Below are 26,020 nucleotides of genomic sequence, written 5' to 3' on the forward strand. Positions count from 1 at the left end.
TGTATTGTGGCACCCATGTGCATGTGACCCTCCAGATTATCCAAGATATGACCCCTTAAAACACAACTAAGACCATTTAGAGTGCAGGAAAAAAAAGATAAATAAATAATAAAAAAAATTATATTGCCAAAATATATATATATAATATAGCCCAAAGCAGCCATAGTTTTTCAACTCCCCCTACCTTCAAGATGGGAAAATGTGTGTGTGAGAGAGTCCTGTTAGAGGTGGTCGACCAAGGGGGACTTTTCTTTTGAAATATAATTTACAAGCTGCTGCTGCTGCTGCCTTCCTTTCTCTGTGCTCTGTATGATATTCCGCTAGGCTGCGGTGATGAGCAGACAGTGGTACACAACCTTAGTGCATTGGTCTCTCCGCTCTCTAATGTAAAATAACCCCTCTGTTGAAACGGCGCCCAGTGTGAACACACCTGTACTGACCACCAGCAGACCAGGCTGATACCTCAGCATGAATGAGCCAGAAGGACTGCGATTCAGGAGGGTAAACAGACCTCACATTATAACGGACGAGTCCCATGAACCCCAATACAAAGGCACGAGGTGAGTAGCAGAACAGCGAGCTACCGACCAGGACACTGTTTATAATTACTCATTTAAAATTCTTAACTTTACCTAAAAAAAAAACACAGCTGGGGCTGCTGCAGCCCAGTTCCCCTGTCCAGCTCCTTATCCAGCTGCAGAGCAGCTGTGGGAACCTGGAGTGTGGGAATAGAGCAGTGGCAGCAACAACATGTGCAGTGTTTGTTTGTGTCAGATTGATGTACGAGCTCTCCTCTGCTCCTGCAGCACCTACAGTGGAAAGGTGTTCAAAGTTACTTTGCTGTCACTGGGTGGATTCCTGCTGGTCCCGCTCCTTGTGATTGTTTTTCTTCTGGAATCCCCGATTCAGCCAGAGGCTTTCAGGTAAGAGCTGGGAAAAGCTGGGAAATAGGTAAACAGTGTACCGATTTCATGCTCCAGTACATACAAGCAGTGCACAGTGGAGCATAAAGAGCCATACGGTGAACGTGGCGTGGCATGGCTTCAGCAGAGCGCACACACAAGCTCTACTGACCTGGTTTCTCCTTCCTGCTGCAGAGTCCCCTTAAACCACACTGAAGCAAAGGTATTGATACTTCTCCTAAATAAACCGTCAACCAGAAGTAAAGGCAGCTACCAAAGGTACTTTGGTGAGAGTGGATTCAGGGATTCAGGGATCCTCGTAGAAGATCTTAGTAGTACATTTACACTCTTGAACATAAAGGTGCTCCAGGTGGTTCTTTAAGCGACACCGTAGAAAAAAACACTTTGGTTCCATGAAGAACCGGCTTTGCAGTGGGGTTTTTTTTTGGGCCCCCTTTAAAGTTATTCTTCTGGGCCCCTGAAAATGTGACATTGTGCACGCAGTGGATTTCACTGTTTGATGCAAGACTGATGTCCTCTACAAAAGAAGTGCTGAATAGTAATTTCATTGCCTACAATTATGTTTTTTATAGATTATTTTAATAATAATAATTAAAAAAAAACATTATGCCCATGCAGTTAAACCAGCTGACAAGTCCTTCAACACTGTGCTGCTCACCTCCTTCTTCAGTTGGGAGTAGGGCTGTGATCTGGGCATGTGGAGGCAGGGTTGTTGAGCCTAAAGCTGCTTCTGCCTGTCCTGGCGCAGAGTCAGAGGCAGGGACAGCTGTTTTATTATGAAGGGCTGTTAAGAACTTTGCCTGCTCTGATTAATTGTCAGCTAAAGGAGGAGTGAAATGTACACACTGAATTTCTCATGAAGATATTACATTCAGTTAAAGCTAACATTGGACTAAACTAACAGGTAACGTTTCCACCCCTCACAGGCTTGCTGAAAAATTGGGTGAGGTACTGACGCTTCCTGTCTCTCTCCTGTTTGTTCTCCTTCTCTGCATAACCAGTTTCTGGTAACATTCAGAATGCTGTATGATTCTTCCCTCCCAAATAACAGTCACTGCTTGCAAATACAAATCGCACCTGTTTTGAGGGTGGACTGAACCATTTCAGGTCAGTAAAAGGAGGAGGCAAATGCAGGCTCTGAGTGTTTACTTTTTTCCAGACTGGTTCCTTATGGAACAGTGGTTCTTCTATCGGATCGCTCAAAGATTAAAGCACCTTTATTATTAATGCAAAGTATCTGTCAGTAAAGGAGCTGAAGTCTCTGGTATTTTGTTTTTGGTATAAAATAAAACCACTAATGTGAACAAAGAGCAAAGCTGCCCAAATACCAGTTTAATGAATCAAGAACGATTTGGGAATGATTCAGATGTGATCATTTCTGCAGTAATTGGTTCATCTCACATATATCAAAAACGACAAGTCTACAAGTGTAATTACGCTAAATTGTAAAGTCATGCATTAAGTTGTAAAGAGGCATTCTATGAGCCTCATGGCTCCAGTACAAAGGGAAAGATGAAACACATTTGGAGTAATTTGTGGAACATAGGATAAATTAAATAAGTGAATAGGTAAGTTCATGTCAGCTGTTACCACCTACCTCTGCAGTCAGAATTTTACCATCTCATTAAATCCACTAAATCATTCAACACACAGGAGGAAGAAGAATTTGAGCTGAAGAAGCTGATTTTAAAGGAAGCTTTGCATAAATAACTTTGTTTATCTTGTAAGCTCTAAGTTCAGATGTTTTGTAATGGGTTCTCTGGATCTCTGCTTTTATTTTTTTAAAAACAGTACAAGTTGCTTAAGATCATTACAGCACTGGTGTGTCAGACTTTGTGTCGAAATGTTTAAAATGTCCTCATACTTCCTGTGTTTGATCATCAGTCATTGGCTTGGTTTTCACAGTTTCGAAAGCCTACCAGGCAGGAACATTTCAGTTAGATGATGAATCTGAGGCAAACTGTAAAGTCTTTGAAGTTCACATTATTCATTTAGAAAAGTTAATTTATTGTTATATTTTTATAATATTAGAAGGCTCCCTGTATTTGCTAGTTTATATGCTAAGCTCAGATCCCCTGGATACTTTTTTGGGTCAAGACCATCATCACTGCTGAATATTTAAGCACCCTTGGCACTAAAGGCGAACCAATCTGCAGCGACTCCTCATTTAGATTCTACTCTCAGTTCTGTGGCAGTGCTTAATGATTGGTCTCTTTGCCAGTGCTGCTGCTGCTGCTGCTGTTGGGCACTGCAGCCTGTCTCCTCCAATTTTTCTAGCCCTAAATCCAGCATGCACTGGGATTAGATGGCCCTAAGAACCCAGAGCTTAATTAATGTTACCCCCCCCCCCCCCATCTCCCTTTTATGTCTTTTTCTTTTATGTCTTTTAATCCTGCTCGTACCGTGCTAGTCTCAATGAGCCGCCCTTCATGACCGGCTGCTTTGAACCCAACCTGAAGCTGAGGCAAGCAGAGAGACTGTTGGAAGACCAGCTCATCGGGCCTGAATCCATCGCCAATATTGGAGGTCAGTATGTACTGCTGGTGACCTCTTACCCTGTGTGCTTCGCTGTGTTTGCAGTTGTGCAAGGAGTGGCCAGATTAGAGCGGTAAAGGCCAAGTGGGTGAAAGGTCATCTGGCTGTATCTTTGTGTGGTTAACTTTTTTATGTGCTTATTATTTTTTATGGGTTTTTTTTGTCTGTATTGTTGGTGCATTACCTGCATTTATCATAAGCCCATATGTGTTAAAATAAAAAAAATCTAATAAAATTGTTCTTTATTAGTACAGGACGTTAATAATCCTTTTTTGTGCAGATGTTCTTTATACTGGTACTTCAGATGGGAAGATTGTGAAAATTGATGGAAGGAAAATTACAGTTTTGACAACCCTTGGCCAGCCTCCATGTGGTAAGCTGACTAAAAAAAATTACCTACCAGGCTGAAATATTTCATCCAAGTGTTTGTCAGTAGAGCTGTTTTGTCAGTGAACATCCCTTTAATGAAAGTTGTTTCATTCTCAGTCATCATTATGATTTCTCTGTCAGCAACGCATCTGTAGCCCACAGACTATCCCCGGGGGACAAAGAACGCTGGGGGCAGGGTTAGAGACAGCAGCAGGCATTTCTTTTATTTTAGAAAACCCAAATAAACTGCTGACTTTTCAGTTCTACTGAGTTCATTTTACAAGCTTTTCAACATCACATAGTCCTCAGATTTCCACTGTTTCTAAAGGCCTGACTCGAGCCAGTTAGACATGGGAGCCTGAAATTCCCAGCTTTTTGAACTTTATGTTCCTACTAGCATTCAATTGCTATTCCCAGTGATTTAAAAATTAGATTTCCAAAAATTAAGGAAAAACTTGAAAACTTGTTGGAGTTCATATTTTAAGCCGTGACACACACACCTAATCCAACATTTGTACAATTCCTTGTTAAAAGCTGGACAGTGTTCACACTGTGATGAAGCCCTCGAGAGTGGCTTCAAACACACTCTCACAAGACAACTTGGCAGATCATTAGCTACTTGTTGACGTCTAGTGTGAATGTACGATTAGACAGTAACATTGTATTCCTCAGAGTGGGTCAGGGACCGTCTTAAAATTACTAGAGGAACTGTTGATTTTACCAGTAGTTGTATTTCTGTAAGTACATAAGCTTTTTTTTCTGCTGGACACATCATCAGTGATGGTCCTGTAAGCTTCTGCAGGTGTTCTTACAAAGATGATAATGGGTACTGACATCTTCCATTCTATAATTTTTAGACGATCCCTAACTTGGGAGTAGCCACTGAAACAAGGCCTACATTAAGGCCATTTGTCTGTTTTCACATATTCTCATTGACAGTGTCAGTGTAATTAGTATTGGTCAGCTGTATCAAATTTCTAAGCTTTGTAAATTCTCTTAAACACTTGTCAAACATTGCCCTTCTAAGCAACTGTCTGATCTGAGAGCAGAAAACGGCTATAAAAAGATGTTTTCAGCTCATGGTTTCATCAGTGCCCTAATTGGTAGACATCTGAGCTCTCTGTGGAACTGTGTGGCATGCTGTTGCAGGTGGTCAGAAGTAATGGAAGCTATTTTCTCTCCCATTATAAAGGGTCTCGAGAGCAGGAGCATGTTTGTGGACGGCCACTTGGAATCAGAGTGGGTCCCAATGGCACCTTGTTTGTAGCAGACGCCTACTTCGGCGTGTATGAGGTTAACCCTGTCACAGGTTAGAAACCTTTCTTTCTTTCTTCCGCTCATTTTACTTTCCATCTCTCTTCCTTGCTGTCTTTTTATTACCGTTGCGTAGTCACGATAAGGTGCATGTGCTAATCCTCTTTATACCTCACTCTTTGGCGTTCAGGAGAGTCTACCCTTCTGGTCAGCACCCGGAAGATGGTTGGGGGTCGGCGATTATCTTTTGTCAACGACCTGGATGTGACTCAGGATGGGAAGAAGTTGTACTTCACCGACTCCAGCAGCAGGTGGCAGCGCAGAGACTACTTGAACCTCATCATGGAGGCCACAGCAGATGGACGGTAAATGGGGCTTAAAAAATACCTTACTGCACGCAATGCCAATTCTGGTTCACGGTCTGTTTATGGTCATGCTGTAGCTGCAGTAACCAGGTATATTAATTTTATAAATAAAACAATATATATAGAGAGAGGATTTTCATTAGTTTTCATTCAACTATTTGAGTAATTTTGGCTTCTTTTTCTGAATTGATATTGTAGGGTTCTGGAGTATGATATTGAGACCAAAGAGGTTACTGTGATGATGGAGAACTTGCGCTTTCCTAATGGGATCCAACTCTTCCCAGATGAAGAGTCTGTTCTTGTCGCTGAAACTACAATGGCAAGAATAAGGAGGTAGGACTTTCTTTTTGGCTCTGACCGTTAAATGAAACTGTTATTTGCTGTTGACCATGAGCACCTTTTAAGCACCAGCAGCGGTCCTTGTGTCCTTGTTTTTTTAATGCTGTGCTTTGCAATATGGCCTTGATTTGGATTAGGGACACTTTGTTTTCATAGTCTTGCAGAATTCAGTCAGCACGTTAAATTAGTTTTGCCTTCTCTTTTTCTTTTTTTCCAGCACTTGCATGTTTAACACACATTTCCAGGTCAATTTGATGTTGATTCATTGTCGCGGCTAAAAATCTCCCCTCTCTGCTTTCCTGCTCTACTTCTCACAAGCAAGTTCTAGATGTAAATGAACTCCAACCCCTCTGCTCTCATATTTCTCAGGTCTGCTGGAGGCCATAAGTGTTTTCCCCCCAAGCATCACCTGTATAAATGATGCAAATTTACTGTTGCCAAGGTGACAGGATCCTACAATAGGCTTTTAGTGTAGTGTGCTCGCTCTAACAGTAAAGGAAGTGTGGTCAAGGGAAGTGCTTTTACATGTACTTTGCTTATCAAAATTTGGTGGCAGACTTTTTACGTTAGGAACTGGACAGTTTTACTCCAGCAGCATTACGTTGAAATAAGTGTAAAAGGGAACAAAGTAGGCTCAGAGTGGCTCAGTGGTCTAATACACTGCCACTGTGACACGGGGGTCCTGAGTTTGAAATCCCGAGGCGTGCTGCTGTTGGCAAACCCCCGTAGTCAGCGAGAGTACAGTTGGCTGGGCTCTCTCGGGTCATCACTCTTAAGCAAGTTTGGCTGGTACAGGTGTCTGTTAGGTAAAGTTATGTGGATGTCATCTTAAAAAGAGTTGCTTCCCTCAGAGAGGCTCACTGGGAACCGGATCAGCTGCACATGATTCAATAAGAAAAAAATTGCTTCCACACACAGTTGGATATTTATTTTAGATTTACATCTCACAACATGACCTATGCAGATCTTGATCTTTGTGAAGCACGTAGGAGATTTTCTTAAATGTCTTCACAAAAGGCAGCACTTTAAATGGTTGAGGAAACTTGCTGGGGAAAATCAGAACTTGTGAAGCAGTACTCAAGCCCCACAGCACCTTCGAACGTCAGTCGTTGTGCTGTATTAAGCTTGTAGCTTGGTGGTGATGGTGTAAATATTTCTATGCTCAGTGCAGGTGTAAGTGTTGGACAATGACAAACCTTTAACTGTTTGAATTTTCTGCAGGGTTCATGTGGCTGGTCTCAATAAAGGAGGCATGGATACTTTTATAGAAAATCTCCCTGGTTTCCCTGACAACATCCGACGCAGCTCCTCAGGGGGTTACTGGGTGGCCATGTCAGCTGTGAGGCCTAACCCGGGTTTCTCCATGCTCGACTTCCTCTCTCAAAGGCCCTGGATTAAGAAGCTTATATTTAAAGTATGTGCAGTGTATGAGTTGTTATAATAATATACTGGTATAACACTGTGCCATGAAATAGAGTTTATTGTATTTGGACACAAGTCAGAAAAAGCAAACCACCAACAGTCCCAGCACAAAATTACACATGAGCTTTAACTGCTGAAATGATTCTTATATAGTCAACAACAGTGCATATCAGTCTGCAATGGATGCTGTAATGCTTGCAGTACATTCTTTGGGAGATAAATTTTCGCCCTGGGTGATCAAGCCCTGTCTTGAGGACCCCTCATTATGCACCATCTTGTGTTTTCCCCTCATCTAGCACACCTGAGTCAGCTTGTTAACTTTAGAAAGATCCTCAGGTGCTGGATAAAGTGTGCTGGCGTAAGAAAAAATATGTCCAGAATTGTGCAGAGCGTAAGGCCCCAAGGACTGACCTTGGGAAGTCCTGGTAGCCTTTTATACTTGACATGCTTAGCAAGCAGCTTAGCTTACATAGCATGAAATTATTACTTTGCGATAGTTTCCTTTGTAGCTCCTTTGTTGCTTCCTCTTGGGTGAAACAGATAATAGCATTTACTGTTGAGCAAGATAAGGATGAACCTCTCCAACATCCAGCATTAGGGTGAAATAAATAATAATGTTTTAAAATTTTAAATAGAAATTACATTTAAATATACAAATACAATTTAAATACCTTACCACATTAGGCAGTTAATCAGGTAATTGATTTTACCATACTTTAAAAAAAAAAAAAAAAAAAAAAAGCTTAGATGAGATTAAACATTTAATGTTCATGTTGTATTGAATATGCAGTCCAGAGAAAAGACTTAATTTCATTATTGTTTAATCAAGGTTATTATAGTAGAGAATCAAGCCGGAGTCTAGCTTTTACCAGAATATTCAGACATTTTTCTGTAACATCCTTTAGAATAGGGTTCGATATGAACAAATACAATTTTCTGAATGTAGATATTCTAGACACTGAGGACTGATTTGCAGAAGAAAGAAAAATATTATTTGGTTATTTTTGCATTTATTACATTGTTTCTTTCCTAAAGGGATATTTTTCGACACCTTCGAAATGTAGTATTAAGGCTTATTTATGAGTATATTATGAGTGTTAAAGAAATATGGATATGGACGGACCCTTCTGTCCGTACTCAGTGTTTATTTAGTGCGTATTTTTGTACGTTCTCTGGAAGCTTTGGATGTGGACAGAACAGTGCAGTGCCACTGGCATTATTTGGGGCAGTGTAGCCAGTAATTGAAGCAAAACATGACCACGAAAAATAAACTCATTACACCGCTGCCTTTTTCATCTTTTTCGTAGGACATACTATATCACAATCTCCTCCACCTTTTGATTCTGCACTGCCCTCTAGTGGATGTATTGCTTAACATCCATGCCAACATAAAGGATGCATAGAAGTATGTGGTCAGGGACAGTTACAACATTTGAAACAGAGGTCTTCATTTTTCGAGCGTAAAGGGAGTATAAATGGGCCTTTAGAAGTTTCTTATTTTACAATCCCAAACACTGAAGTTAATGATGTTAAGGTCCGGTTCTGGTATTTAACCTGGTGACATTCACATCCTATTTGTTCAGGGTCTTCCAGTATTATTATATAGTTACAGGCAACTCTTATATCTGTGTTAATCAATTAGCGTACATGATTTGCATTGCTAATTTTAGCCATGCCTGTGTGCTTTCAGCTCTTCAGCCAGGACATGCTGATGAAGTTCGTGCCTCGTTACAGTCTAGTGGTGGAGCTGCAGGACGGAGGAACGTGCGTGCGGAGCTTCCATGACCCACACGGCATGGTGGCCGCCCACATTAGCGAGGCCCACGAGTACAACGGCCACCTCTACCTGGGCTCCTTCCGTTCTCCGTACCTGTGTAAGCTGGACTTGAGCAGAGTGTGAAATAGTCCTTGATGCTCAGCGGAACAAGGGGCCACAGGTCGCAAAGGCATTTCCTGGGGCTGCTTATCCTATTTCATTCCGAACCACATCCAGAGAAGAAGCAATTAACACTTCTGACACATTAACTGGAGCCCATAGCAAACCACTCCCATATACTCCCGTCCTGAAGCAAGCAGCCTGAATCCCTCAAACCCATTCCCACGTTTGATACATTTCATTTTTAGCTCTTCCTCATACCTGGACTTTAACCCTCTGTCTCATGTGAGGGTGACATCAGTCACTTTTCACATTCTGTGGTGTATTATTAGCAAATCTGGAGCATTGCTAGGTTGCTTTATTTAAGCGCTGGCGTTTCTATTTTCATTTCCACCCGTGAGAGAAGGTGCATCAAGAGCACATCCTGATTTTATTTGCACTGAACTAACTGTCATCTGGCCCTTAAAATAGAGCTGCTGTTTTTCCTTGTACACCCTGTGACTGAACTATCAAAGCAGGTGAGATGTGACTACTTCTCGTCACACTACTGAAATGTTAAACACAAGCACTAAGCCACTCACAAAATCACAGTATTAACCTTCCAGCTGCATTTCAACATTATATTTTTTATAATTTCAGGTTTATATATATATATATGTGTGTTGCAGTACTGTGCAAAAGTCAGAGGCCAGTGTTCATTTAAAAAATCCCAAGCCTAAAATGCCATTAATTAAGTATTTATTGTGTCTAGTTTTTGCCTTTCATCCATTCTTACAGTAGGAATCTTTTTCACCACCTCCAAAAATTGTAGGTTATTCTTCTCACATTCCTAAACACATTAAAAGATGCTGAGGTCTGGACTGTGGTGTGGTCAGACCCTTGTTCTGAGAACACCAGCAGCTTCTTTGTTTGATTGAAGTCACGTTATGCTTTTTTTTTCCCCACCACATTTTCCTCCACAATTTACTCATTGCTAAACGACTACCTGCGAGCTCGGTCACCCCATTACACAATGCTACCAATGCTGGGGACTAAAGGCTTCCTTTGAGACATATGAACCAAGCCATCACATCTTTTCAAACTGTCACCAAGGCAGGGTCAATGGACAGCTGAATATGGTTGAAGGAGAAACACTTGTTTTCCTTGTGAAATCCTGATGATAGCTCAGGACCCATAGTTCAGCTTTATTGCCTCCTAATAAGCTTCAAGTGCTGTTGGGGTGATGGGACAGTGGTGGTGCCCTACAAGGTCTTGCATGATTGTCCTGTTTCTCTGTATTTCTCTTTTATTATTTATTTATATACAGTTTTAAAGAACTCTTAGCTTTCCGTTTAAATCCTTTTGAAGTGGGTCATGTTCGCTCATTTTATCAGAACCATCCCCTGAAAATGAGTAACTGGAATAACTTAATTGTTGTTTTGAACAAGAAATTAAATAGACAAGGTCTTTGACTTCTACGCAGTACTGTACATTGGTTGATGGAGATTCTCTGAGTATTTGTTAGCAGAGATCATTTTAAAATAGTATGGATAAGTAGCAATAATGTCCTGATGGATGCTTATACCAATTCTTGAACATCTGGCACTTCTCTCCTGCACGTTCAGATACTCCACTCAGTGGTTCTGTTGTCCTGGAGCCACGGACAACATGAGATCAGGCGCAGTAGAAAGGATGCAGTGTGCAGCTGCTAAAAGAGCTTCCAGTGCTCTTAGAGTGAGATTAGAGGTCTAATAAAAGTAACTTCTTCTAGACCTGAAAGAGATCCTCTCCCGGATCTAGAGTAGCATTATAAACCTGCCTCAGCACGTCACAGGCCTTTCTCTAGCAGAAACATGTGAATAATTTACACGCAAGCTAGATCTGAGGAGAAACGATAACTAGTCACTGCATATGATCAAAAGTCTGCATCCATGTTTCTTTCAACTTCCAGTGGGGTATTTTATTCTGTGCCGGTTCACCATTGAATTGGCACATTGTGCCATTTCAGATTCTTTTTTTTTTTTTTTTTTTGAAAGTAGCATATTAAGACCTGTGTGAAGGAAGGCAGAAGCAAGAAGTGGTCTTCATTATCTTCAGCCATGGTATGGCCCATACTTCAGCATTACAGAAGAATGTCTGAAAGATAAACAGGAATCCTGCTAGTTCTTAGGTTCTAATGATATCACTGAATGACAGCAGATATTCATTCAAGGTAAGACAGAGAATGCACTACTGAATAAAATGATGAACTTCAATGAACTGCAGTGAATTTCCTCATCTAACTGAAGAGCACCAAGCTCTGTCTGCATGTGGTAAACTCAGTTTCTTTTACACACTTTATATAGAAAACCAAGCCTGCACTATACCTGCTGCAACACACCATGCGGCTGGAAGTCGCAGTTAGCAAGGTCCACATCGCTCTCTCTCTTCTCGCACACAGTCCGAGATAGCTCGACCTTCAGCAGATACTTGATGCCTTTAACAATCTGCAACAGGACAGGGGTAGCATGCTATTGATCATATGTACAGATCACACATGAACACTGACACCACTGGCAAAAAGTACTGTACCTGTCTTTGGGCATCGTCAATAGCTGATGCCTTGAAAAAAAAGGCATCGTTGGACTGGTTGTTGAATGAGTAGACTGCAGTTTGCACAGCCTTTTTAACTCCAGTGTCGTTCTTGCTGACATTTTGTGGCTTCCCAGGAATTGGCCCTTTCACAAAAGCATGAACGGGACCTTTTTCTGGAAAACATTCAAACATGATATTACTGTAGTGCAATACTGTGGACACTATAGGCCACCCATCACCGTATCTGCCCTAATATTACCAGTTTTAGCAATGTTTAGATATTTTGGGGTCAAATAATAACGTGACACAAACATCTGGGCTTGCAGCAAAAAACTACACACTAGAAACCCATTGGTCCCCCCAAATTATTAAGAAATTAAGCTAGAGGCTAACGGTAACTCTAAAGGAGCTGGATAGGTCCAGAAATATTGTTTACCAAAACAATTATAACCCTAACTCCTTAAAGCCCAGCCAAGTCCAGTTTGCCAAAATGCATGTTGGTAACTCATCACTGATCATATTAAATTATATATTATAATATGTTCTTTGGTTAAATTAGACTAAAACTGGACATTTTGGCCTGTATGTTGAATGCTGCCATTGGCACCTCTCATCACCCCGAGAACCCATTCCCACAGTGAAGCATGGTAGTGGTAGCAAGCATGTGGGCATGTTTTGCCATTAGCACTGACTGGGAAACTAAATGAGGTTAAGATGAGGGTACGATGAATGGAGGTAAATGCAGGTCAGTTCCTAAAAAACATAAAAACTGTTTCAAACTGCAACAGACTTAAGACTAGGATTTTACTCTGTGTTTAACCATTATCATGAACACTTTCTGGAGGCATTCACCAGAAGCATACATATATAGATAAAAACTGTCAATATTCCAATACAAGATGATATCTGTCTAGATTACAGAAGGAATTAAAAGGATCAGACCTCGGCCAATTTGGTCATTCAGCCTGTACTTTTCTCTGCCAAAACACAGGGCAGTCCTCAAAGAAAACATGTTTCAAATGACAAGAGACTAAAGCTAATTTGGCCTGTCATATTTTCAGGATAGGAGGGTGAAGAACACTTACATGACATTAACATAAAATCAGTAAACAGAGATTTAACAAAAAAAAAAAAGGGAAAACCTTTAAAACAGTCAACCTTTTTTTGTCAGATGCATAAGAATAGTTACATTTTCATAGGGTTTAGAGCAAATTCAGCAGTAATCGGATTATTCTGGATACACATATCTATGATCTCCATGGCTGATTGCTTTGAGTTGAAATTCATCATATTTAGTCATTTAACAATGCTTTGGAAGAGTCTCACAGCTATTTATTCAGTTTGCGAAGTAGAAGCTCTTCCCATCTTAGGAGGAGTCTCTCAACTATGTACTCAGTCTGGGAAGTTGAACTTCTCTTCCATCCTCTGTACTCTGAGACAGCATTAGCGGGATTACATCCCTAATTAAATCCCTTCTTTACAACACAGATCACCAGCATTGATGTGTTCTTGTACACAGGTATGCTGGTTAACCAGCACCAGACCAGCATAAACTAGTTTAGACCAGCTTGGTATTTCTGCTGGTCTGAGCTGTTTTTTTAGCAGGGTATTGAGCAAAAAAAAAAAAAAATTAAAATGACCAGTTTTAGCAACTTTTAGATTGTCAAATAATTACATGTGACAAACAAAAACACAGAAAAAAAACTACCCTCTAGAAACCCGTTGGTCCTGCGGTTACCCTGATAAACGAATCCAGTCAGAACAGTGCAACAGCTTTCTGATAGACCAACCTCACAGCTGGTAAAGAACTACAGAACAAGAACATCAGATACCAAGCAAATCTTGTTTGATCAATTATATTTGGAGTAACATTGTTCAGTCCTTTCATGCTAGACTTCAGATGGGAACATCTCACAGACCACTTCTTCGATTCCTGATACCAGATCAGATTGAAAAGCACACCAAGGCCAAGGCCTGAGGCCAACCAACCAAAAACAGAGCAATAACACCAAACATTAAGAATACATTCAAAGTGTTCTTCAAGGTGGGGTTCTTACCGATTGAGCACAAGCCAGCCAGAAGAAAGCCCAGAAACAAAAAGTGATGACAGCCGTCCATGTCTGTGCAACCTATCTCTCTCTCTCTCTCTCAGCTTTGCTCAGCAACTTCCTGTGCAGCAACACTTTAACCACCCTCCTTAACTGCTGCAGTCCTCCACTCTGCACTCAGATATTCCACTGACATTAAGTAAGCCTAGACTGTCTCCTGACAGCCAGAAGAAACCTAGGTGAAAACAATGAACCGTCTTTATGGAGTAGTTTGTTCGTGTAAGTGTCCAGAAGTTCCTGGACCCAGTATAGGCCTGTACTGATGGGCCAGCTCTCAAGATGGACCTGATATGAATGAACTAGGGGGGGAAATGCAGTTACGGTATGTTGGTCTGCTTATTTGTGATGTCATAATATGTGTTAACTTCAAAGGAACCGACAGCTCCAGGGATTCAGGGCTAGTAGCGCACTGAAGGTAGAGAGTAAGTCTTCTGTGAGCTTAAAGCAGCCAGCAGACCCCAGCGGTCCTCCCCCACATCCTGCCCTGATAACCACACACTATTGCATGTGTGACCATGTGAGATATGCGAGCAAAGCGAGGTAACAGCCAGTGTAAACGTGAACGCAGTATGGTGGCATTTACATTACATGTTCGTTCACGACAGTGACATTTCTCTTCAGTGAATACCGGCGGTGTTTCTCTCATATTGACAAGCCTTTCAGGCATGGCTTTAACCTCAATGGGCAAAATGGACGAACACTGGGCAGATCACACCCAGGCAGCAGTCTGTAATTAGAGTGTTGTGAATGTTTTTTTTTTTTTGTGTGTGTGTGTTGTGTTTTTATGTAATCGTTGATTTTCGTAGTTTCGTAGTTTTATAATGTCCGAGGCCTTATAATCGTGTCATTTATCAGCCCAAGTTCGTGTTTGTTGTTGCAGTGGCATTTCTGTCCAGCGGGCGGCGCTGCGGTGCCGCAGTAATCCAGACTCTGTGTGCCGCAAGGGGAGATATCGTGTTCCCTCTCCTCTCTATGGAAGGTAATTGCTGCTGTCAGATATTGGATAGAGAAATATCCATTATTCAACAGTCAGAAGATAGCTGAAAGAACTCCAGCGGCTGGGAGCTCTTGTGTGTGCTATCCAGATCCAGCAGCACCTCATCATGTGCTACAAAAATTCATAGACCCCCCCCCCCCCCCTCACACCTCCCCTTACACGGCTGAAATAATTCAGACATGAGCGTAATGAAGTGCTTTTCAGATGTGGATGTTTTCCAGGGTGGATGAGAGATAACAGGCTGTTCTGTGTGGAGGCCCTTATGAAAAAATATCCATCATAATACTATATAGACATTTCTACAGCGTTCCTTTAAGGAGCACAGTGGATTTGGGTAGTTTCTGTACTTTACTACAGGACACTGTACAGAGTAGCTAAGTCAGGTGGGTGAAAAACACAGTTCAGATAATATAATTTTATTTAGTTGTTTAAAATGTTGGAGAGAGCTTTTTATAACAACCTAAAAAACATACAAAACTGACAGTGTGGTGAATTTATGGTAAATTTGGTGGACAGTGTGGTAAATTTATTTTTGAACACTGAACATCCACAGTACAATTAAACTGGTTCACTTACATGACATCGATAGTATATATAATATTTCTGATTAATCTGTGGATGAACACTTTTCTAAATGTAAATGTGGGCTTTATTAAGTGTTAGTCAAGTCAAATCAAGTCAAGTGGGTTTTATTGTCATTTCAACTACATACAGAGTACACAGTGAAACGAAACAACGTTCCTCCAGGACCATGGTGCAACATAGACACAGTGCATACAGAATACAAGTGCAACACAGTACAAGTGCAGACAGACAGCACAACACAGTACAGACAGAGAATAATAAATAGTTAGGGGTAGTGTGCGAGTCCAGCGAGGTAGTAAAGTTATTTGTGCAAAATGCTTTGTGCAAAAATGCTTCCCATATTATCTGGGGTAAATGGTTGGAGAGAGAGAAAGAGTGTGTGTGTGCATGTAACAGAAAAAACATCAGTTCAGTCTCTGGAGTTGAGAAGTCTGATGGCTTGGGGGAAGAAGCTGTTGCAGAGTCTGGTCGTGTTGGACCGGATGCTGCGGTACCTTCTTCCTGATGGCAGGAGGGAGAACAGTCTGTGTGAAGGGTGGGTGGAGTCATCCACAATGCTGGTTGCTTTGCGGATGCAGCGGGTGGTGTAAATGTCCATGATGGAGGGGAGAGAGACTCCGATGATCCTCTCAGCTGTCCTCACAATGCGTTGGAGGGACTTGCGGTCAGAGACTGTGCAGGTCCCAAACCAGGCAGTGATGCAGCTGCTCAGGATGCTCTCTATGGTCCCTCTATAGAAGAGAGTGAGGATGGGTGGAGGGAGACTGGCCTTTCTCAGTTTCTGGAGGAAGAGGAAGGGGCTTATGCAACATTCAGTTATGCAACGTTTTGGACACCCCTGCTCAAATAACACATTTTGTGGATTTTCTAAGTGAAAATGAAAGTCTACAGGAAACAAAGATATCTAAAAATCTCCACATTTTAGAGCATAATTTTTATTTGCGTTCTGAATGTAACATATTTGAAAAACGTAAATGGTGTATTTCATGCGTTTTTTTAGATACATTAGATTAAGCTAAGAAAAACTTTATAAAAGTATTATTTTTTACCCAAAGTGGAAAACCACACTTAATTTGACGAGAGGTGCCCAGACTTCAGCATAAGGCTGTGCATTAATGTAAAGTAGTATGCAACACTGTCTGTTGAAATTGTATGGTGTCCCAAAGTATGACTTCTACACTGACTTTTCTAAGGGAAACCGATAACACTGGAGTATTAATGTCTATTTCTGCCTTTCTTCTGTCCACCCTGACTCTTTAATAACATAAATACGTATAAATGGTTCTACTTCAGGATTCCAGGTTTTAACCCTACTTAGAGATCCACAAGAAACAACCACTCCAATCAAACTCAATGACCCTCCACACTCTCAGCTTTGTAAACCTAACTGATGGAAGAGAGTTACTCCAGGACATATTTAATCATTGGATTTTAAATGGCCTCCCTCACTTCATGACATTGTGGCTTGTGCGTCTGTGACGCACCTGTCAAAAAGTGCCTTCACAGCTCCGAAGGTGGGAATTAGGTCTAGCCGGGCCAAATCCCAAAGTGTGTGCTCCTCTTGCACATCTTGTCTGATCGTGATTCAGCCTCTGGCTCTCCACTTTAGCATGAATTGGGTGCTATTTTTTGCTGCGCTGCGGTTGAAGAACATGCAGCCGTAGCCTCCTCTACAGATGAGTGGATGATGCTCGCCAGTACACTCTTGCTGAACCCCTGCCACCAAAATCCCTCTCCATCTGTTGTTTCTCGGCAGCCCCTTCTCAAAGGCTTTTGCTCTGTTTTTTAAGGCTGACCCTGGCAGGGAAACTCCCGGACCTTGGTGCTGCCAGGGACTGCTCTTACTTCACAGGCAGGTGATGGTTGCATGAACAGTCACACAGTCACCTAACAGTGTTAGTAGCTTATTTAAGAATATTGCAAATTGAAGAGTATTGACATATATAAGTGATTTTACCCATCTTTGCTTAACCCCTTAAACCCTAGGTTAATGATTCTGTTATTAATCTTCAAGTAAAAACTACTGTTAAGCTGTGTAGCTTGCCAGATTTTGTGAGGTCCCATATTTTAGGGCCTCTGAAACTGGTGTACAATTTGACATTATTGAAGTGTGCCTTCATATAGAGTTTAGAGTGTTTAATGGGTTGAAGGGGAATTCCACCACTTTTATTAAATTATCTGTGTAATTCATTCATAAACGAAGGCATAAACAGAGTTTCAGAGGGGGTTGATGTTTTGTTCTAGAGACGCTTACCGAGTTAGAATCTTTCACAGTGGTGGTGATAGGAACCAGATGTCTGAAGCTTGCCATACCTCTAGTAGCTAAAGGTTCATTGGAAGTTAAAACATGACATGTTTCTGAATAGGTCTGAATAACGTTTGCTCTGCAGGTTTTTTCAAAAGCTCTGCAAGAAACACTTGACCTAAAAATATATTTTTAATGCATGCATGTCAGAGAGGTGCATTCAAGGCACCTAATGAACAAAACTTCATTTTTGCAGCTTATTTTCCAATATCTTAGAATAAATATATAAGATTTCCAATATATTATATATTTTAAAATACATGTACAGACAGATCTATAAGTATAAGGAGGTTGACAAAGTTATTGTTATTTTAGCTGGATACCACAGCATATTGGAATTTACATTTAAATACTGAAATTAGATCATGTATGTGTTTAAAGTACAGCTTTAATTTCAGAGGATTTATGTCCAAACCAGGTTTATATTTTTTGGGAGCTAGTAAAGCTTAACAGTGGTTTAGAAGTTCCTGTAAATCCTTTGTATTTACTCTTACTATAGACTGGTGGAGTCTTCTCTTTGTTGTTGACGTGGACACAGATATGCCTACCTCCTGGAGGGTATGTTGTATAGGGGTTTTTCCCCAGCACGGAAAACGTCATCCTCCACAAATTGCATTCTGTGGTGTTCTGGACCATTTGGTGTTTTTGAGCTCATGTTACATCCATTACAACTCCAATATTCTAAATGTGGTAGACAGCTAAAATATCAAAAACACTTATAAACCTGATTGGTTTAGGTGGGACATAAAATGCACTGTATCGAACAATGTAGCCCAGAAACCATATCTTTCAGAAGCTTTCTGGTCAGTTAGTTATATAAATTATATATATATATATATATATATTATATTTATATATATTTCACTTCCTGCTGGTGTCTTTTCCTACACAGACATTGCTGAAGTCGAGACATCTCTTGGCTTGTCACAACAGCAGACGTAGGCCTAACTTAGCTCTTATGCTGTATGAGATATTTTTTACACTTCGAATGATGACCACTGCAACGGGTTGTTATGTAAAATTACCCACCTACTATTGTGAAGCTCGACATTTTTTTTTAAACAGTCCATCAAGTTTTAATTCACTTCCCCTTTACATATTCATGAGTACAACAGCAGAATTCAGGCATTAGAGCTGACAGCAGCTTACTGGTTTCTGGTCCAAATCTTTTTTTGACCTGCCAGACGTTATAAAAAGCGGTGCTGTAGAGCTGTAGAGATACTGCGTTAGCCTTTTTTTTTTTACTGACGCTGACTGTAGATAAACCTTACAGGCCATGAACCAGCCTCGTAAAATTGGACCCACTGACTGGAAATAAAAAACATGATTGGTTGAGTTTATTATCACTTCTTCATCATGCTGGTGGTTAATCTGATGTCTCAGGGTCTTTTTGGACTGTTTTTATTTTGTGGAAAATTAACAGTCAAATAAAACCTGTACTGTAATATTTACAGTGTTTAAACACAAGGATAATTGTACAGAGTAAAAATTACTAAATTAATAAACTAAAAGTTACAGATAGTGCTGCACCGATACAGATATTGATATCAGCGCCGATACTGGCACTTACACACAGTACCGGTATCAGCTATAGAGAGCACCAATACCATGAAGCTTACTGACACCCTACTTTTTTATGTTAAATATTTTTATTTGCGCACTGAAACCAAACATTTAAACAAACAGTAAAATCTGTTCATAAATAGTTTCAGAACTTAATTAAACCAGACGTTGATTTTCAGCAGCTTGTTTAAAGGCCACACAGTGAAGTTTAGTAGCTTTTTACATAGAGATGTGTACCTGAATGTGAAATTGCTTCATAGGCATTTTTTTTACTGCTCTGAAATGAGAATTTTAAACACTGATTAAAAAGCTGTTTGGTCAATCTGAGCGAGCCTACTTGCACTACTTGCGTTTATGCATTGTGGCAATTAATTTTTTTTTAATAGCTCTGAAACTTTTCAAATGTGCAGGTACTTAGCCAGTAAATGCTGTTCTTTTGAATGTATTATATCTTATTTGGGATAAAAAATAAATAAACAAATAAATAAATAAATAAATAAACAACCTATAAAAAATGGAACACTATAAATAACAGGTTTTATAGCCATATATCCCGTATTTAAGTCAGAGTTGGTATCGGTATTGGTAATTCTGGAAAATCTGAAATTGGTATCGGAAAGTAAAAAGTAGTATCGGTGCGTCCCTAATTACAGACAGTATTTTTAAATTCCTATTACTCATTATCCCTTCACTGAATGTCTAAAAGGTATTAATAGTTCCCTTATTGCTGATGCAGTGTTCACTCAGAAAAATATGTGGGTACAGAAGGAAATGCATCATAGTTTCTCATTTGTGTCAGCTTTAAAGGCTGCTACCCTTCTTAGTACTAGTGGCATTATGCATAAATGTTAATAGATTACTCTGTTTTGTGTTATTATGCTCTTTTAATAGAAAACGCAAAATCATGAATCACTGCTGAATGATGTTTGACAGTTCAGTTTTCTGCCGGGCCCTTTAAATATTTTGTTACTGTATGTGCTGGTGTGACATACTTTATGTTAAAATGGTTAGTGTGTGATGTATATTTCAGATATATTGTTACATGTCATGACTGAGATTTTCAGGGTTTTTTTTAATTACATGGTGACAATTTGGTGAAAATTATAATCAGAATGATCCACTTTTTGCAATTGTACTCAATATCGGTGCACATTCTGAGAGCAATATGATTCTGGTTGTTGGATGCATGTAGATTTGAATGTGCTCATGGCCCATGACGGCCCTCAGGTAGGTCTTAGAAGAGCACTGATCTGTCAGTGACCGACACATGATGCATACGTCTCAGCTGCAGATAGTGGCCGTGTACAGAGCCATATGACAGGAGAGAAAAGAGCGAAGCAGTGAAGCGAAAGGCTATAAAAACATGTCTTGTGTCCAAAGGTCAGAGGGAATAAAGACCAGGGCACAACCATAGAGAGGTAACCTAAAGCTGGTGGATGAAGCCTGGATTTCAGCTGCACAGCAGAGTTAAGGGCTGGCAACACCAGAAATGCCTTAGTGAATAGTTGGTACGTTCGAAGTGCGGGTTGGATTGCTTGCTTATCCGTTAAATGAATGCAAATTGTAATCATGAAAGAGAGACATTTTAAATAAGCATTATGTAGTCCAGTGTACCGGGCACTTTCTTATCTGTTGCATCATCGACCCACATTGAAAATCCCCTTTTTAATTGGTAAATCCATTAACACTGATTATTAGTCATTTTTTTCAGTACTGAATATGAATTCACCTGGTTTTCCCTGTGGAATAGTGTGTCCCTCCCTTTGGGCCATCTGGCATTTAAATTCCTGCTAAGTAGCATTTTTAATAAGCCCAAAGCATTAAAACCCATAATCCGCAATCCGCATCAACAATTAATAGACCATAAAACCTCTGGGAAAGCATCTTTTCACAATTGTGTTCTATGCTCACACAGTAAATCTAATTTTGCTGAAACAAGGGCCTGGCATTTTCACATTTGTACCTTTGGGGACCAAGGACCACATATTCTCTCTGAGTAAACTGAGTGTTTAGGGAGGGTGGAAACCTAATCCAGTCAAAAGTCAGAAACTACCCTTTTTTAATTTAATTTCCAATTTAAACTGTCATTAAAGCTGCCCTAAAAAAGACAACTGTATTTTTACCATGGCACAGTTAAATAATGAGAGTTTGGTACATTAACCTCTTTATAATATCCATAATCTTTTTTTAATCTCATAAAATTATTTTTTAGAGAAAGATTTAGAGAAAATGGGTCTCCTAACAACCTTGCATGATCTTGTAGAAAACCAACCTGCCTATTAAAAGAAACAGCACTTAAAGATTTCATCTTTTGCAGAGGGGCCATCTGCAAATCTGATGGTGAAACTGCTGGTGTTTTAGAGATTACTAGGATTGTGAGATGCAGAAAATGCTCCAACATATAAGAACTAACATTGGAGTGGAAAACGTTCCCTGCATATTTTTGCAGAAAACTGAAACACTTCCCAGAATTGAAGCTGTAGTACAGGATGGATTCATTACATACTGAAACGTCAGATATTCTGTTTAGTTGTTGATGCTTCAAATATCTGTTAAACATGTGTTCTGATTTTTTTCTAATGCTTAAACATGAATACCTTTTACTCATTTGTCCATTTTGATGGGAAAGTCATAAAGGAGGGGGTACTTTTTCATCTGTGCCTAGACATCATTGAAGACCATGCAGTATCTTTGACATACTGCTGAGGTTTGCATGTCATGTTGCAGCAGCATATAATATGACTGCTGGATCAGGACGCAAAGTACTAAGCTGACACACAACATCAGACTTTTTCTACAAGTGCTTGCTTGGTTTTTTGGCTCTCTGCTTGGCGAGGAGGAAGTAATTGAAGTAGAAGGGCTTGACTTTGTCAGATGTTTTGGTGAGTCTGCAATTGGTTTGTCCTTAAGGATCTGGTTGAGGGTTTCCGAAGCCTTTTGACAGAAAACGTCCTGCAGGAGAGTCGCCATAAAGACATCAACCTGAATGCAGAAATAAAATAACAAAATGACTTGCAGCTCTTACCTGAGTCTCTGAAAATGGCTTTATTTTGACATTGCAGCTGTTATTCATCTACAAGGACTCTATGGAGACATGGAGAGTGTCGTGTACCACCAAAACTCTTGTTAATGAAAGGCCTTGCCCCTTGTCCCAAATGCACTTGATGCTTAAAGCAACAATATGGAGCATTTGTACCTTTTAAAAACAGCTTCAAAATCAGTGTGATGCTCCAGTGACTTCTAATAGGGAGAATAGCATCGCCATCGTTGCTACTCTGGGCTTGGCATGTTGCCAACTGGACTGTGTAATGCTGTGTAAAAACCTGAGTCCTGTAAAATCACTCTACTGTGTCAGTCCACATGCTTCTTTCATGTTTGGTATCGTTCAGCCTGTCCAGAAATGTGTGTCCTTTAGGGGTGGGTCAAAGCACAAATTCCACTACAAATTGTCCATAATGTTGCTTTACCTATAACTATAGTACATTTGGACCTTTGGTCCGTATGTCTTTGCCAAAAGTATCCAGACACCCCTTTTGTTTAAGGCATTCAGCAACTTTACAGTGCACTCTGTTGACACCGGCATTTAAATGCAAACACACACAGCTTGTATACCCTTCAATGAAAATAAAATTGGACTCTAGAGCAGCTGCCCATGAGCCTAGAGCAGGGGTGACCAATCTCATCCACAAAGGTTGGAAGTGGCTGCAGGGTTTTCATTCCAGCAAAGCAAGAGCATACATGATCAATTATTTGAAGACTGAGACCAGCAGATTAAAGAAGTGGAATCAAGTGGGCATCTGCTTGTTTGGAATGAAAGCATACAGCCACACCATCCCTTTGATGCTAGCATTGAACACCCCTAACTTAAAGTCAGGTGTGTCCAATCCTTCCAGCATTGGATTGTGGAACAGTGGAACTGCATTCTCTGAATTGATGGATCCCCTTCCGATCAATACTTTTTAGGTTGAGTTGAAGCGATGTGTGATCCAAAACAAATCATCCAACATCAGCACCTGACCTCACTAATGCTTGTGTGGCTGCATACCATCAAACGGATGAGCAGATGTCTACAAACCTTTGGACATACCTCAATCAGCCGTAACATTAGCACCACCTCCCTAATTTTGTTAGGTACGCCTTATGCTGCCACACCAGGGCTGACCATTTAAGGCATGGACTCCACAAAACCTATGAAGGTATCATGTGGTATCTAGCACCAAGACATTAGCAGCAGATCCTTTAACGTCATGTAAGTTGTGATGTGGGGCCTCCATGGATCGCATCAATGAGCCTTCGGTGCCCATGACCATGTTGCAGGTTCATCAGTTATTGTTCCTTGGACCAGTTTTGGTAGGTACTGACCACTGTATGCTCACAAGACCTGCCTTATTAAAATGGCTTAGATTCTTATGTTTGCACATTTTGCCTGCTTTCAACACTTGCTGCCTAATAAATATCCCACCCCTTGACAGATGCCAATGTAGATGAAGGTAAAGATCAATGTTTTTCACTTCACCGGTCAGTGTTGCTAATGTTATGGCTGATCAGTGTATGTGTACAATATTCAGGCAGTAACTGTGCTAAAAGTTTAGGGTGGTTTATTGAACAATAATCATTCTCACATTACATTATTGGCTAAAGTTCTCACATAATGTTGATTTAAGGGTGGATGATATGGGAAAAAATATTCATACATTTATATTTTTATGTTCATACATACATACAATTTTTTACCTACATTTTGTGTTTGAGTGAAAACTTTTTGCGAAGGTATCCACTTCTTCCAGGTCAGAGTCAGAGTCTGGAGATTACCAAAATTACTGAGCGCAAAGCAGAAATACCTATTGGAGAGTCCATCACAGGATACAGTGTACACACATGCAAGAGCAATTTAACATAGCCAATTCAATTTGGGGGGAAACTGAAATACTCAGAGTAGTCCTACACAGACACTGGGAGAACACACCAAAATCCTTACGACCAAGGACTGAAGCAAGGATCTAACCCACAACCCCAGGCCCCTGAAGCTGTGCCGTCCACACGCCACCTGTTGTGCCACCATGCCACCAATCAGCTTTTAAAAAGACACATAACAAGATGCATGACATGGGCTTTATTGGGGTCTGTAAGCACATAGAGGACTATTTTTGTACCTCGCATGGCGATACCTGTGCTAGTTTGTTAAACTAGTTCTCCAGCAGTTGCAAAATGGAAATCATTTCACTGTGCACAATTGCGCCTAATACCCTTCCTTCCTTATCAAACTATCAAAATCCGAGAACCTCTTTTGCCGGTTGCCATCAGCGTAGTGAAATTGATTTGTTGATGGATATGTTTTAAACAGTGGGGCTGGGAAATGAATCCAATATTCACTTCAATCTTAAATCTGAAAGCGGCCGTGACATTTTGACTCGATGGGGACATTCTCTGAATGAGCAAAATAGATAGTGTGAATCACCCTTTTCAGTATGTTCCACCACTTTGCTGACATGTGTTCAATAGGCATTTGAATGAAATTAGAAGGACTGGATGAACCAGATAAGACTGTAATCTATTCTTCAATTAGTGTGACAGGAATTTCCCCCCGTCTTCTTAACGGGGAGGAGGGAGAGAGGGACCTCAGTCGATATCCACTTTATGACAGGTGCCCCCAGTAAGAAAGGGAATGCACTTGACCATGAAATCTCTTCCATTCTCTCCAGCTCACCTCACCCCGTGATATTTCCTGTTTCATTATTGCCTCTGTGGCAGTGATTGGCCTTTTCTGACATGGCGCTGTTCCACACACACTGATTGACTGCGGCTGTTCCACAGCAAGGGGCAAACAGGCGGTACAGTAAGCTATGGCAGAAGCGGTGGATGGTGCACAGATAAAAGCTTTATTCCATAGTGAGAAGCTTACATAATCTGTATAAAGCTCTCACCAGTTTGCAGACTGTATATGATCACAGCTCGCCCTCTCAGCTGTTTACATTTGGGTGTGTAAGATAACGAGCAGGCAATTGACCTGGGCCAGTGTTGTGTGTTGTTGCTCTGTGTGGACATATGCTGCATTGTGATGATAGTGTAGCCTGGTGGGTGCGGGTGCAGATGCACACTGTATTACAGGTTACAGTGTAGTGCAGATAGTTCAGTGGCATCATACCGCATTCCACAGTATATCATGTTGATGCTCTATGTACCTGTAATAGGAAGAACAGTGCCTACTTCAGACTCAGCACGCCAAAAACTGCAGCATGTAACTTTGATGAGGCAGGCAGGACAGTACTCTTGAGAACTGAGTAATGTTACATGACCTGACTGTACCTCAGCAGTCCACATGCTTCTTTCACTTTCAGTGCGGTTCTGTATCTCTAACCTTGTAAAATGCATGTGAAAGGAGTGTCCTGTAGTGTTGGCACTTAGTGCAAATTCCAACTCCCAACAGTAGGGGGAGCCCAGGAGCCAGAAATACCAATTCACTCACATAATGTTGCTTAAAGGGTGGGTGATATGGAGAAAAATATTCATACATTTATATTTTTATATTCATACATCATACATAGACTTTTTATATACATTTTGTGTTGGAGTGAACACTTATTGAGAAGGTATCCACTTCTTCCTGGTCAGAGTCACAGTGAGTCTGGAGCTTACCAAAATCACTGAGCGCAAAGCAGAAATACCTATTGGAGAGGGTGCCAGTCCATCACAGGATATCACATATACACACGCAAGGGCAATCTAACATAGCCAGTTCAATTTTTGGGGAAACTGAAGTACTCAGAGTAGTCCTACACAGACACTGGGAGAACACACCAAAATCCTTACGGACAAGGACTGAAGC

The 26,020-nt window shown here is 40.7% G+C and overlaps 2 protein-coding genes across 2 annotated transcripts; one reads left to right on the forward strand and one right to left on the reverse strand.

The window, feature by feature from the left end:
• The first annotated feature begins 298 nt into the window (after positions 1–298).
• apmap (adipocyte plasma membrane associated protein) lies at positions 299–11,317 on the forward strand. The gene is made up of 9 exons (XM_072677661.1): positions 299–560; positions 807–923; positions 3,334–3,449; positions 3,739–3,831; positions 5,020–5,136; positions 5,272–5,446; positions 5,645–5,779; positions 7,007–7,199; positions 8,898–11,317. The coding sequence occupies exons 1-9, from the start codon at positions 469–471 to the stop codon at positions 9,105–9,107; spliced, it is 1,248 nt and encodes a 415-aa protein (XP_072533762.1). The 5' UTR covers positions 299–468; the 3' UTR covers positions 9,108–11,317.
• On the reverse strand, positions 11,051–13,770 carry cst7 (cystatin f). The gene is made up of 4 exons (XM_072677669.1): positions 13,694–13,770; positions 11,634–11,809; positions 11,429–11,548; positions 11,051–11,198 (listed from the first exon to the last, which is right to left on the reverse strand). Exons 1-4 carry the CDS (start codon positions 13,752–13,754, stop codon positions 11,106–11,108), a joined length of 450 nt encoding a protein of 149 aa, XP_072533770.1. The 5' UTR covers positions 13,755–13,770; the 3' UTR covers positions 11,051–11,105.
• Positions 13,771–26,020: the final 12,250 nt, after the last annotated feature.

This window comes from Salminus brasiliensis, chromosome 4 (genome assembly GCF_030463535.1).
Source record: "Salminus brasiliensis chromosome 4, fSalBra1.hap2, whole genome shotgun sequence".
Classification (NCBI taxonomy): Eukaryota; Metazoa; Chordata; class Actinopteri; order Characiformes; family Bryconidae; genus Salminus; species Salminus brasiliensis.